Source organism: Stegostoma tigrinum, chromosome 6, assembly GCF_030684315.1.
Source record: "Stegostoma tigrinum isolate sSteTig4 chromosome 6, sSteTig4.hap1, whole genome shotgun sequence".
Taxonomy (NCBI): Eukaryota; Metazoa; Chordata; class Chondrichthyes; order Orectolobiformes; family Stegostomatidae; genus Stegostoma; species Stegostoma tigrinum.
The window spans coordinates 113,598,082-113,612,726 of record NC_081359.1 but is presented as its reverse complement, the minus strand read 5'-3'; the positions used below and the strand labels follow the sequence as shown (position 1 = coordinate 113,612,726).

The following is a 14,645-nucleotide window of genomic DNA, read 5'->3' as shown; positions in this document are numbered from 1 at the left end:
TTTAGCATGGCCAGTCCACCTAACCTGCACATCTCTGGACTGAGAAGGGAAACTGGAGCACCCAAAGGAAAACTATGCAGACTCGGGGAGAATGTGCAAACTCAACACAGTCACCCAAGGGTGGAACTGAACCCAGATTCCTGGCACTGAGAGGTAGCAGTGCTAGCCACTGTGCCACCATGCCACCCTAACGAACTCCAAAACAGAGCAGATAAACAATTTTACTGCGTCCTAACATTAGCACTGGTGTAGAACAGTAAAGGAATTCTTTATGGTCAGTAATCAGTCTGCACTCCATCAGATGCTCCAACAACTCTGCTCCTTAGCAACTTCTTCAACCTCGTTTCCCAGGCTCCCAACATGGTCCTTCTAAGGAATTCTAAAAAGGTTTTGTGCATTGCCCCAGACAGGCTTGTGGCTGACCCAATAGATTACCGGCACGCAAGTACAGTTGATATATGGTGATCAACAGAATTGAACAAACAGATATTGACAGAACATTATATTTACCTGAAGTGAGTAGACCCTGTTGGTGTGACCCTGAAGAGTGTGCACACAAGCTTCAGTTTCTGGATCCCACACCTTTACTGTGTAATCGTAAGCACCACTCACAACCCTCTTCCCATCGTACTGTACACATCTCACTGCAGCTACGTGTCCCAATAACGTATGCAGGCATCGGCCAGTGTCTATGTCCCACACTCGGAGTGTCGCATCTCTTGACCCACTCACCACCCTGTAGAAAAGACACAATAAGCATTAGGATTCTTCAGCTGCAGCTCTCCAGATCACCTTTGCAGCTAGTGTTGTCCCCATGCCCATGTTACAACACAAAAACTCCAACACATTTGTCTCTCCATAGCTAACGTGACAGAAGTGCCCTGGACAGACTCTCTTTCAATTATATCACATCAAAGTCTCTTTACCAAAAAAAAATCCAAGATCCTGAGTTGTGTACCTGGTCACAGTTCATGAGCAGAGTTAAATACTGTACATTTCAACCTTATGTTTACTGCTGAAGAGTTAAGGATCTTAGGCTAGATCTGAAGAATTTTAATCAAAATTCTCCTTCAGATGGAAAAGTGAAGAATGCTAAACCTTAAAAAAAATTACTGATACACGAACAACACATGCAGATGTGTTTGTGTTACAGATAATCCCTCACAAACTTCACTTTAAACAAAGGAACTGTTTGGTTTCATTAGAGAATAATAACAAACCCTGAATAACTATAAACCATTTGAGATTTTGGACCAAACCCTGAGCAAACTGACTGCAACTGATGATCAGATTTAGGGTGCTTTAAAGTGAGTGAATACGGTGTTGGCATGTGATAATGGGAACTGCAGATGCTGGAGAATCCAAGATAATAAAATGTGAGGCTGGATGGGCCCGCTGTGTTCATCCAGCCTCACATTTTATTATCACGGTGTTCGCATGAGTTGGTTTTTAATAAAAAAAAGTTGCAGGTTAGAACATTAACATGCACAATTGTGACAGGGCTGAGTGTGTTTCAGCCTCATTAAATCATTGCTGTACTTAATTTTTTTTGGCTCATGGGATGCAAGCACTGTTTTCAAAGACAACATTTACTGCCCATCTCCAGTTGCCCACGAGAAGGTGATGTTATGATAGCTTCTTAAAGCACTACAGTTCCTGTGCCACAGACACATCACGGTGTTGTAGTAAGGAGATTCCATGATTTTAGTCCAGAGACAAAGTAACAACGATATTGTTACAAGTCAGGATGGTATGCATCTCAGAAGGGAACTTGCAGATGGTGATGACCCCTGGTGTCGCTATCTTGATCCTTTAAGGTACTACTTTCAACTGTAACTTGCTTGGTAGCCAAGATTGAATATTATCCAGGTAATGCTGCATCTCAACATGGCCTGCAAACTCCACACAGTCACCCGAGGGTGGAATTGAACCCAGGTTCCTGGCACTGAGGGGAAGTGTGAATTTGTGAATTCACACACAGTTGTGAATGATGCTGAACATAGTGTACAATACAAGGTGGTGATGAGCTGCTGCCTTGAACTGCTGCAGTCCTCCTGCTGTGCAGAGCCACAATGCCATTAGGGAGGGAATTCCAGGATTTTGACCGAGCGACAGTGAAAGGACAGAATGGTGAGTGGCTTAGAGGGAACTTGCAGGGGGTGGTATTTCCATATTGTCCTTCTAGATGAAAGCAGTCATCAGTTTGGAAGGTGCTGTCTGAGGATCTTTGGTGAATTTCTGCAGTGCATCTTGTAGACAGTACACACTGCTGCTATTGAGCGGCAGTGGAGGAGGGAATGGATAGAACAGTACAGCACAGCACAGCACAGGCCAGGCCCTTTGGCAAAAGATGTTGTGCCGAACTTTTACCCTAAACCTAAGGTCTATCTAACCTGCACCCCTACCTTACACTATCATCCATATACCTGTCCAACAGCTACTTAAATGCCCCTAATGAGGCCGACTCCACTACCCTCTCTGGCAATGCAGTCCACACCGCTACCACTCTCAGAGTAAAGAACCTACCTCTGACGTCTCCCCTATATCTACCTCACTCACTTTAAACTACGTCCCCTCGTAACAGCTACCTCCACCCTGGGAAAAAGTCTCTGGCTAACCACTCTATCTATACCTCTGATCAGATGCTTTGTGGATCTAGTGCCAATCAAACAGACCGCTTTGTCCTGGATGGGGTCAAGCTTCTTGAGTGTTGTTGGGGCTGCACCCATCCAGGCAAGTGCAGAGTACTCCATCACACTCCTGACTTGTGCCTTGTAGATAGTAGACAGGCTTTGAGAAGTGAGGTGGTGAGTTACTGGCTGCAGTATTCCTAGCCTCTGACCTGCTCTTGTAACCATTGAGTTTATGTGGTGAGTCTAGTTGAACTTCTGGTCAATGGTAAACCCAGAATGTTGATACTGGAGGATCCAGTGATGCTAACAGCCTGGCATTTGTGTGGCATGAATGTTACTTGCCACTTGTCAGCCCAAGGCTGGATACAGGCCACATCTTGTGACATTTGATTATGGACGACTTCAGTACCTGGGGAGTTGCAAATACTGCTGAACATTGTTCAATCATCAAGAGAACATCCCCACTTTTGACCCTATGATGGAGGGAAGGTCATTGATGAAGCAGCTGAAGATGGTTGGCACTTAGTCCTGAGGAACCCTTGCAGAGATGTCCTGGAGTGGGGATAATTGTCCTTTGTGTTCGATATGACTGCAACTCATGCATACCTTCTCCTGATTCTCAATTACTCCAGTTTTGCTCAGTCTCTTGATGGCACACTTAGTCAATTGTTCCTGTGATATCAATGGCAGTGTTATAAGCTTGCTTTATATCTAATATTAGCGAGTTTTGAGAAGATTTGTAGCTCAGGTTGAGATTCTGGATGTAAGTTTGCTCGCTGAGCTGGAAGGTTCGTTTTCAGACCTTTTGTCACCATTCTGGGTAACATCATCAGTGAGCCTCCGGTGAAGCGCTGTGTTATGTCCCGCTTTCTATTTGTGTGTTTAGGTTTTGAACAGTCAATGGGGAACTTCAAACCAGTGTCTACAGGAAAACAACACATACGGACCAAATACTGGACTACAGAAGTAACCGTCCCAACACCCACGAACAAAGCTGCATTAGAACATTATTTCAATGAGCCATCTCACACTGCAGCACAGAGGGACTACGAAGAGCAGAAGAAAATCACCTATACAGCATATTCAAAAAGAACGGGTACCCAATGAACACAGTCCGCTGATTTCTCAGCAACAAACCCCAACAAACAGACAAAACGTGCCCAAAAACCATTACCACTACCCCCTACATCAAAGACATCTCGGAAATGACTGCCAGACTACTCAGACCTCTTGGCATCATGGTAGCCCACAAACCCACCAATACACTAAAACAGCAGCTAATGAACTTAAAAGACACTATACAGACAACAAGCAAAACGAATGTCATTTACGAAATACCTTGCAAGAACTGTGACAAACACTACATTGGACAAACTGGCAGAAAGCTAGCCACCAGGATACATGAACATCAACTAGCCACAAAACGACATGATCCACTATCACTCGTATCCTTACATACAGATGAGGAAGGACACCACTTTGATTGGGACAACACATCCGTCCTAGGACAAGCCAAACAGAGACACGCACGAGAATTCCTAGAAGCATGGCATTCCAACCGGAACTCCATCAACAAACACATTGATTTGGAACCAATCTACCATCCCCTGAGAAAAAGAACAGGAAATGACATCACCAATGCAGGAAATGACATCACCAACCCAAGGAAACCCAAACAGATAAATAGAAAGCGGGACATAACACCAGCGCTTCACCGGAGGCTCACTGATGATGTTACGTAGAATGGTGACGAAACGTCTGAAAACGAACCTTCCAGCTCAGCGAGCAAACTTACACCCATATCTAATATTGCTTGGAAGGCTTCAGCTATGAAGGATTGTGGAAAATTGTTTTAGACTAAGTTTGGACAGTTCTTCCAAAGTTAAGTGAACAATGGAATTTTGTTTTGAAAAAGCTGCCTGCATATTCAACTGACTGGTGATATGTGCTCGGCCACAACTCTCCTGGAACTGCTTTAAACAACGATTAGCCTACAGACATTTTTGTGTCATCAGGTTCAGTTGGAGGGAAGCTCCAGAACAACTTGAGTTTAAGCAAAACCCAAGAACAAGTTGTCTCGCTGATCTTCCTCTTGTCTACTCAGAAAACCGTCTTGCAAAGTTCAGACAAAGCCTATTCATGGTTTTCAGAGTGATCAAAGAAAAATCTCGGCACTGTTTTCTGAGCAAGCTGTGTTTGCAAGAATGCTGTGTGATGTGACTTCACATCAGCCAGAATATTTAATACAGTATTCAATTGTGGAAACTTTATTGAACTAAGTTTTACATCAATAGCAAATCAATGGCCGTACCTGAAACTGAGTTGATAGATTTTTGCTCCTTAAAAACAGATTTGGAGAAGTTATTTAACTGGTCAACTCAGTAACTTGAGGAAGTATTTTTGGATGATGTTGCAACCCACGGAATAGCAAGATGAGAGTGTGTGCTTTCTGCCACCTTGGTCCTAACTACAGTCACTCACCTATTCCACTGACAAAACCGTACAGAGCATTTGTTTTACAGCAATTTCACTTCTAAAGTAGCTTTACACTTATAAAATGAGCTCACATTTCAGCTTTGTAGTGGATTACAGAGGATGCCTGTAAGGGTGCTCGAGGCAGAAACTCTCATTGCTCTGAAGTATTTAGATGCAGACTTGCTACGCCAAGGCATACAAAGCTACGGGCCAAGTGTTTGAAAATAGGATTAGAATAGTTAGGTGGTTGCTTTTGACCAGCACAGACATAATAGACTGAAGGGCCTTTTTCTGTGCTGTTGACCTCTACATAAAAGACTTTAATGTGTTTCAAGTGCCAGCTTAAGGAGAGACAAGCAGGCAACTTGGATTCAAAGGCTCCTTTCCTTGGTCCACAGATAAAACAAACAGGAAACAGGACAGATTGAGACACAACTGTCTGGGAGGCTTGACATCAGATCAATATTACCTCCCAGAACACTGCTTTTAGCTTTCAACATTGATTCAGTTGGAATGAATATTCTGATTAGAAGGAAAAAACCACATTAAGTGTTTTTGTAATATATCTTAATCGAGAAACTGGAAGGATGCAGCTTTCAGGACCTCATGTCCAACTATTCAATCAAAAGCATATATACAGATAGCCTCCAGGCACCAGCTTCTTGCAAATCTCAAAACATTTTAATACAACTAATTTGTTAGGCTTTATTTTGCTTGGGAGGAAACTGAACAGAGGAGAAAGCAAGCGGAAATTTATTTACCAGAAGCATAGCAGGGCTGAGTTTCTTCATTGCTGCATAGAGGGTGAAGGTAGCATCCTCCTACGAGTATAGATGGTGAAGGCGAGACTTAAGAGGTGTTCAAAATCATCACCTCACAGAAAATACAGAGATAGTATTTTTCCATTTGCAGGAAGGTCAGTAACTACAGGGACAGACATTTAAGGTAATTGGCAAAATAAACATGGGGAGTTTTAAATAAAGAACTGTATGACATGAAATATGTTGCCTAAAAAGGATGATGAAAGATGATTTAATATAAAATTTTTGAAAGGCAACTAAATACATAAAAAGTTGTGGGGCACTAATTGGATGGAAGCTACTTTCGGTCCAAGGTTAGAATGTCCTTTCTTACTACACCATTCTACAACTTATGACAGCAGGTCGACTGTTTTCTCTGACAAACAAGTGACAATTTCAGCTCAACGTCAAACCTCTCAAAGAAACAACATTACAGATTAATATTTTACAAACCTATCTTAATGCAATAAGGGCCTTTTGTTTAAAACGGGACCAGTTTTTTTTATTCTTTCTGGGGACAAGGATGTCATTGGCTGGGTGAAATTTTTTATCCATCCCTGGTTGCACGAGAGGCTGTTGGTGAGTTGCCTTTTTGAGCTGCTGCAGTCCATGTAGGTAGACCCACAATATCATGATGGACAGAATTCCAGGATTTTGACCCAACAAACAATGAAGGAAAGCAATATATTTCCAAGTCAGGATGATGAGTGTCTTGAAAGAGAACTCACAGTTGGCGGTGTTCCCATGTATATGCTACCCACGTCCTTCTAGATGGAAGTGGTTGTGGGTTTGGAAGAGGCTGCTTAAGGGGATTGTATGAGTTACTAGTCCAATTACAGGAGTTGGGATGTGCGATTATTTCAAATATTTTTAAATCTATGGAAGGTATTGCAAAAGATCATTTAGACAGGTTAGTGAATCGTTAATGGGGAGGGACACAATACTGAGGGTCATTAGAAGAATGAAAGGTGAAATTAGAGGGATGATTTTGCAATTTTCAGAAGTCAGAGCCTGGTAGGTTACATGGTTTGCAGGGCAGAAATGTAAAAACGTCTGAGAAAAGGATTAGCACAGGCTACTCTGGCTGAATAGCCAGCAATGCCCCTTAACCTGGCAAGTACCATCATTCAACATCACATTTCTATTCAGGCATTGCATATGAGATTGCTTTGAGTACCATTTATCCAGATGTTGCCTTACTTGTTGCCATGGAGATGCATGCAGCGTACAGTGGAGGCATGCCCATAAAGCGTGTGAATGCATTCACCCGTTTCCGCATTCCATACTTTCAGGGTACGGTCTGTTGAGCCACTGATAACGATATTCCCTCTCATCTGGGACGACCAAACTCCACCTGTGTGTCCGACCAGCGTCTGCACGCACTGCAATACAAATAAATGAATGCAGGGTCTAAAAACAATCAAGAACAGCATGGAAGAAAATAAGCAGTAAAACTCAACCAAAGAAACAGCCTTGTATTTATAAACAGGGTTTTTAAATTATTGGCTCACATGAAACAGGCCACAGTGCCTCGCAAAATACACTCCTCGGTGGTAGAGCAGAACATCCAATTTACAGGGAAATTATTGGGGTGTGCATGAATTTTGCTAACTGCAAAAGTAGAGTTGAGTCTTTTTCCCCCCTCACCCACAGGATAGTGGGGCTTTAGAACACTTCCTGAAAGGGTGAAGAGGCAGAAAACTTTGTCACATCGATTAAAACAAATACTGTACCTAAATGAGCTGAATGACCGACACCAGCTCCTATGTGTTGACATGTTAGTGTACAGGGTGAGAAATCAAGAGCAGGAGAGTGGAATTAAACTGCAGATCTCTAACTCAGTCAACATAGACAGAATGGGACTACAACAGCAATTAAATGATTTATGTTAAGGAAATGATGCTGTCTCGTCTCCACGTTCAACTTATCTGAACATGCAAATCAGACAGACATATCACAGAGTCTGCAATCCAGTCATCCAACTGACCACACCCTTCAATATGATGAGCAAAGCATTAAAGTGAGTGCAATCCCTCAACCACTCCTGCCTGATTGGAGAGCACTGTGTTTCGAGGTTGGGTGGATTTCATCTCAGTGTGTGCAGTACAAATGGCACAGCCAGGGAGATCGACAGTATCCTCCCAATTTTTGTTTCAAAGGGAGGTTTAAGGTAATTTTCTGCATTCAGGTTTGCCTCCCTAATCCTCTAACACCTCAGCAAATATTCAGAAAGACTTTCACACAACAATCTGACCAACATTTAACTCATGTTAACAGACCATTGTGTAGGAAAGAGGTTTCTTTTTACAGGGTTGGAAAGAGAATCACCTCATTCTTTCCTTGTTACAGGTAGATTGCTGAAACAATACATGTGCCTAAACAATTGGCTGACTACAGACTACACTGGAAGAATGCAAGAGGTGACTAACAAACTGGCTCAAACCACAAGGCTGTGGATAGAGGGGCAGGTACGACGTGGCTTCAGGTTTACAATGACCTCATTCTACGGACATCACTGGGAAGAATGAAAAGGTGAGATTGCCCACCTAGATCCCATCCATACATAACAGTCAAATTGCAACAGGGTTTCACAATTCTGTTTGTTGAGGGGAAAATCTGGAAAACTAGCAAAAAGCATGTGTAGACCTGAGCAACTCAACTGTGACAGAATGAGCAGGAGGTGGCAGTGGAAAAGATAGACAAAACTTTGGGGTGGGGGTCATGCAGAGGTGTGTATACAGTAGTCAATGCAGGCAAACAAGTATTTGGGGTGTTTTGATGGGGTGAGGTTGGGGCAAACAAGGTGAGGCACATGGGTGGGGTGATTTTATAGAATAGAACATTACAGCACAGTACAGGCCCTTCGGCCCTCGATGTTGTGCCGACCTGTCATACCGATCTCAAGCCCATCTAACCTACACTATTCCATGTACGTCCATATACTTATCCAATGACGACTTAAATGTCCCTAAAGTTGAGGGAAGCCAGAGAGACACCAGGATGCATACCTCGCCTGTTATTGCGGACCATACTTTGAGAGTGTTGTCATCTGAACCACTTAAAATCCGGTTTCCTGAGAATTGCAGGCAAGTGATGACATGATCATCGTGACCTTTCAGCACCTGAAAACACAAAACGATTATTTACCAGTCAGCAGCACTAACATAGAATGCAAACATTAAATATCTTCAGCATTATTTACATCCTGTTTAATTTCACAACGCAGTCAACTCCGACATCTTTATCTGCCCTTCATGTCAATTTTGAGATTAAAATTTCATAGCCATAATATTCAGCTTCTGTGCCTTGCTCTTGAGTCTCAGGTTTCTCTGCAGTTCTTCAAGAAAACACTGGCAAGCAGATGGTACTCACTTGGTCCATCACACTTTAAGACAGCAATGCTCTCTCTCCCTGTTACCATTCTTCACTTTGTATTTGAAAATGTCCCTGTACTGAGATCTATTTCCCAAAGGCGGCCAGTATTAACACAGTTTATCTATTTTTCACCAACTTGCCTCTAGTAGCAGTTCGTTTCAATCATTAACAGCTTGGTAATTGTTTTCAATCAATAACCACAGCAATTCTTGTCCGGCAGAACAAAAACTGCTGTAACGAACAGGAACAGGAAGCCTCACTCTCCTCCAACTCAGTCACAATTCACCAGTTTAATGTGGGCTTTTGGTCAGTAAGCAGGATAACTGCCAATACAGAAATGCCTCAGAGTTAAGAAAGCAGAATGCTTGCAAATAAAAAAAAACTTTGTCACTTCACATATCATGGGTTTATGGTTCAGTGTCGCATCATACTTGTCTCAGTGAACTTTCAGGGGTGGGATGTAGTAAAATAGTGTATTTTCATAATGTCTGAAAGCTTTTACACTGAATCACTGTCAATGAGCAGCACAGGAACTGATGTTAGTTGACACATCAGAACTCTTAAGGCATATTCTCTCAGGAAGAGAAAGATAAATCTGCACTTGTCACATTTTGCCTGGACACAGTTATCTCAAATCATTTACATTTATGGCTTTCAATTCTTTGGTTGCGATACGGTGATAAGCGAACTAGAGATTAAAGTTTTCCATTTTTCATGAGGAACAAGATGGGAATGAATTCAATACAGTGGGCAATTCATGGCCTAGTGCAAGAAAATAACCACAAATTCTCACCACTAACACACAACTAGTACGACACTACCCTTGCAGGCCTGCCCAGTCCAAGCACATGCAATTCATTTGACAGACAACATACCTGACCCAGTCCTGAAAGCATTAATTGTGCTATTACATCAAATCATTCAAAAATAGCAGTGATTGAATGAGAAAGATCGTAAGAATTAGACTAGGTAGGCTATTTTTCCTCTCAAGCCTGCTGTGCCAGTCATGATGATCATGGCTGACTTACCTCAGGCTCAATAAAGGCCTAATCCGTTCTGACGTTCTCGATAAGTTAAACACTTCAACCCAGGAAGCAGCCTAGTGAATCTTTCTTGAATCAATTCCATTGCCAGTACCCTTTGAAGGGCAGAGAACTGTGTACACCTGTACAATTGTAACTCTTGCAAGGCGTTCGATATTTCAGCAAGGCGTTCAATAAGGTTCCCCACAGTAGGCTATTGTACAAAATGCAATGGGAATGGGATTGTGGGAGATATAGCAGTTTGGATCGGAAATTGGCTTGCTGAAAGACGACAGAGGGTGATAGTTGATGGGAAATGTCCATCCTGGAGACTAGTTACTAGTGGTGTACCGCAAGGCTCGGTGTTGGGTCCACTGCTGTTTGTCATTTTTATAAATGACCTGGATGAGGGCGTAGAAGGATGGCTTAGTAAATTTGCAGACGACACTAAGGTCGGTGGAGTTGTGGATAGTGACGAAGGATGCTGTAGATTTCAGAGAGACATAGATAAGCTGCAGAGCTGGGCTGAGAGGTGGAAAATGGAGTTTAATGCGGACAAGCGTGTGAGGTGATGCACTTTGGTAGGAGTAACCGGAAGGCAAAGTACTGGGCTAAGTGGTAAGATTCTTGGTAGTCTAGATGAGCAGAGAGATCTCGGTGTCCATGTACACAGATCCTTGAAAGTTGCCACCCAAGTTGACAGGGCTGTTAAGAAGGCATACAGTGTTTTAGCTTTTATTAATAGAGGGATCGAGTTCCGGAACCAAGAGGTTATGCTGCAGCTGTACAAAACTCTGGTGCGGGCGCACTTGAAGTATTGTGTACAGTTCTGGTCACCGCATTATAAGAACGATGTGGAAGCTTTGGAAAGGGTGCAGAGATTTACTCGGATGTTGCCTGGTATGGAGGGAAGGTCTTACGAGGAAAGGCTGAGGGACTTTAGGCTGTTTTCATTAGAGAGAAGAAGGTTGAGAGGTGACTTAATTGAAACATATAAAATAATCAGAGGGTTAGATAGGGAGAGCCTTTTTCCTCGGATGGTGATGGGGAGCACGAGGGGGCATAGCTTTAAATTGAGGGGTGAAAGATATAGGACAGATGTCAGAGGTAGTTTCTTTACTCAGAGTAGTAAGGGAATGGAACGCTTTGCCTGCAACGGTAGTAGATTCGCCAACTTTAAGTACATTTAAGTCATCATTGGACAAGTATTAGACGTACATGGAATAGTGCAGGTTAGATGGGTTTGAGATCGGTACGACAGGTCGGCTCAACATCGGGGGCCAAAGGGCCTGTACTGAGCTGTAATGTTCTACGTTCTATTTTCAACTCCAAATCTCCGAGCAATAAAGGTCACACCCTTGGAGAAATTTAGGAAGGTTGCTAAATACACCATTATCTACAACTTCAAGCCAAATGAAAACAAAATGTATCAATCTCTACAGTGTCATCCAAAAAAAAGTTAACTACACCAATTCAAGGATTCCAGGAAAGTGTAGCTAACTGAATCCAGAATTAGCTGAAATGCAGAAAGCAGAGGGCGATTGCCAAGTAGTGATTTTGTGATTGGAAGCCTGTGTCCGCAGGGATTCTGCAGGCATCAGTTTGAGGGCCCTTGCTATTTGTGGAATACAATGGTCCCCAATTTAGCAATATCTGACTTATGAACACTCATATTCATGAGCAAGATCCCTTACAATGTGTTATTAGCATTAAATTTGAAAGATCAAACAAGTGCGTGCTTTCGAGTGGCTGTTCTATACTTTACTGTATCACATTTCAGCTTGCTTAAAAGTCAGCTTCTGAACGTGCTTGACAAATTGAATATATTAGTTACCCAGGAACTGCCTATATATACACATGTAATTTAGACTTGAAAGAAGGAAGTTTGATCAGTAAATTTGAGGATGACACAAACATTGATGCTGTCCTATAAAAGTGAAAATAGCCTTAAGATTACAGGAGGATATCAACAAGTTGGCCAAATGGAGTACAATTGGACAAATGTGAGGTGATGCACCAGGGCAGGTCAAATAAGACAAGGGAATACATGATAAACAGTAGGACCCTGGGAAGCATCAAGCATCTATATAGGCCCCTTAAGGTATCAGGACACATGGATCAAGTGGTTAAGGTGGCAGATGGTATATTGACCTTTATTAGCCGAGGCACACAGTTTAAGAGTAAGGTGGTTATGCTGGAACTGTATAAACTATTGGTAAGATCACAGCTAGAGTTCTGAAATACACTTGACAGGGATCAGAGGGGATTTATCAGGATGTTGCCAGGACTGGCCAGGTTCAGTTATGGAGGAGGACTGGACAGACTAGGGTTGTTTTCCTTAGAGATTGGGAGGGGACATGATTCAGATGCATAAATTTGAAAGGCATAGATAGGGCAGACAGGTAGGAACATTTTCCCTTTGGTGAAGGGATAATGAACAAGGGGCATAGATTTAAGCTAAGCGGTAGGAGGTTTAGAGTGATGTGAGGCAATATTTACCCACCCAGAGGAAAAGGGTGATTGAGGCAGAAACCCTCGCAACTTTGAAGAATTTAGATGTGCACCTGCAATGCCAAGACAAACAAGCTATGGGCCAAATGCTAAGAAATGGAAGGAGAATAGATTAGATTAGATTAGATTCCCTACAATGTGGAAACAGGCCCTTCAGCCCATCAAGTCCACACCGCCCCTTGAAGCATCCCACCCAGACCCATCCCGCTGTAACCCACACACCCCTGAACACTATGGGCAGTTTAGCATGACCAATCCACCTAGCCTGCACATCTTTGGACTGTGGGAGGAAACTGGAGCACCTGAAGGAAACCCATGTAGACACAGGGAGAATGTGCAAACTCCACACAGTCAGTCATCCAAGGCTGGAGTTGAACCTGGGTCCCTGGCGCTGTGTGACTGCAGTGCTAACCACCGAGTTTGGTGCTTGTTTATTTTTAAACTGGTGGAAACTTGAAGGGCTTTTTTCTACACTGCAGACCACATAACATTATGGTTGGGACTTTGCACGCTGAGATTTGGGACTTCAAAAGAATGACAGATAATCACACTGAAACAGCAGGCCTCTTGGCATCTGTGCTGTTTCCTGCACTTGTGGCGTCATTAAGTGTGAAGAATGGGGTCATACTGAGCACCTGGCTGTTCGGGACTGACAACAGAAAAGCTTACTGCACTCAGAACTATTAGTCATCGGAACTCTCAACCCCAAAGCGAGTATGTTCGGGGCAAAGATCAATATATTTTTGCGCTCTGAAAATTAAGAGATAAAAGGAACGGGCACAAAACTGGATTTGTGACCAAATGATACAACATTATTTAAATGAATAGCACAGCAGGCTCAAGAACCTTTCCTGCGAACTCCTGTTTTATGATGTTCCAACATTCCTGTCACAGAAGTGATTAAGAAGCTTAACACATCAAAGTTGTCTTTAAATCTCAACATATTGATTGGAACCTCCTTCGAGCAGAAGATTTGAATGGAGCTGTTTTTGTAAGGTGTGTTCAGGAGGGTTTCCTAACTCAGTACGTTGACAGGCCAACGAGGAGAGAGGCCATTCTAGACTTGGTGCTCGGAAACGAGCCGGGGCAGGTATCAGATCTTGTGGTGGGAGAGCATTTTGGTGATAGTGACCATAACTGCCTCACATTCTACATAGCTATGGAGAAGGAGAGGATTAGGCAAAATGGGAGGATATTTAATTGGGGAAGAGGAAACTATGATGCGATTAGACATGAGTTAGGAAGCATGGACTTGGAGCAATTGTTCCATGGCAAAGGCACTATAGACATGTGGAGACTGTTTAAGGAACAGTTGTTGCGAGTAATGAGTAAATATGTCCCTCTAAGACAGGCAAGAAGGGGTAAGATAAAGAAACCTTGGATGACGAAAGTGGTGGAGCTTCTCGTCAAAAGGAAGAAGGTAGCTTACATAAGGTGGAGGAAGCTAGGGTCAAGCTCAGCTCTAGAGGATTACAGGCAGGCAAGGAAGGAGTTCAAAAATGGTCTGAGGAGAGCCAGGAGGGGGCACGAGAAAGGCTTGGCAGAACGAATTAGGGAGAACACAAAGGCATTTTACACTTGTGAGGAATAAGAGAATGGTCAAAGAAAGAGTAGGGCCGATCAGGGATAGCATAGGGAACTTGTGTGTGGAGTCTGAGGAGGTAGGGGAAGCCCTAAATGAGTTTTTTGCTTCTGTCTTTACGAAAGAAACGAACTTTGTAGTGAATGAAACCTTTGAAGAGCAGGTGCGCACGCTGGAACGGATAGAGATAGAGGAAGCTGATGTGCTGAAAATTTTGTCAAACATTAAGATTGACAAGTCGCCAGGC

At 43.0% G+C, this 14,645-nt stretch overlaps 1 protein-coding gene across 4 annotated transcripts in view; it reads right to left on the bottom strand.

Moving 5' to 3' along the window:
* Positions 1-14,645, bottom strand: part of LOC125453304 (F-box/WD repeat-containing protein 7-like) — a 201,481-nt gene that overhangs the window by 6,935 nt on the left and 179,901 nt on the right. For all 4 annotated transcript variants that reach the window (XM_048532682.2, XM_059646958.1, XM_048532683.2 and 1 more), the window contains 3 exons: positions 8,917-9,030; positions 7,109-7,290; positions 511-736 (listed from right to left, as the gene is read on the bottom strand). In XM_048532682.2, the coding sequence (XP_048388639.1) occupies positions 511-736; positions 7,109-7,290; positions 8,917-9,030 (522 nt within the window). The remainder of the gene's footprint in view (positions 1-510; positions 737-7,108; positions 7,291-8,916; positions 9,031-14,645) is intronic.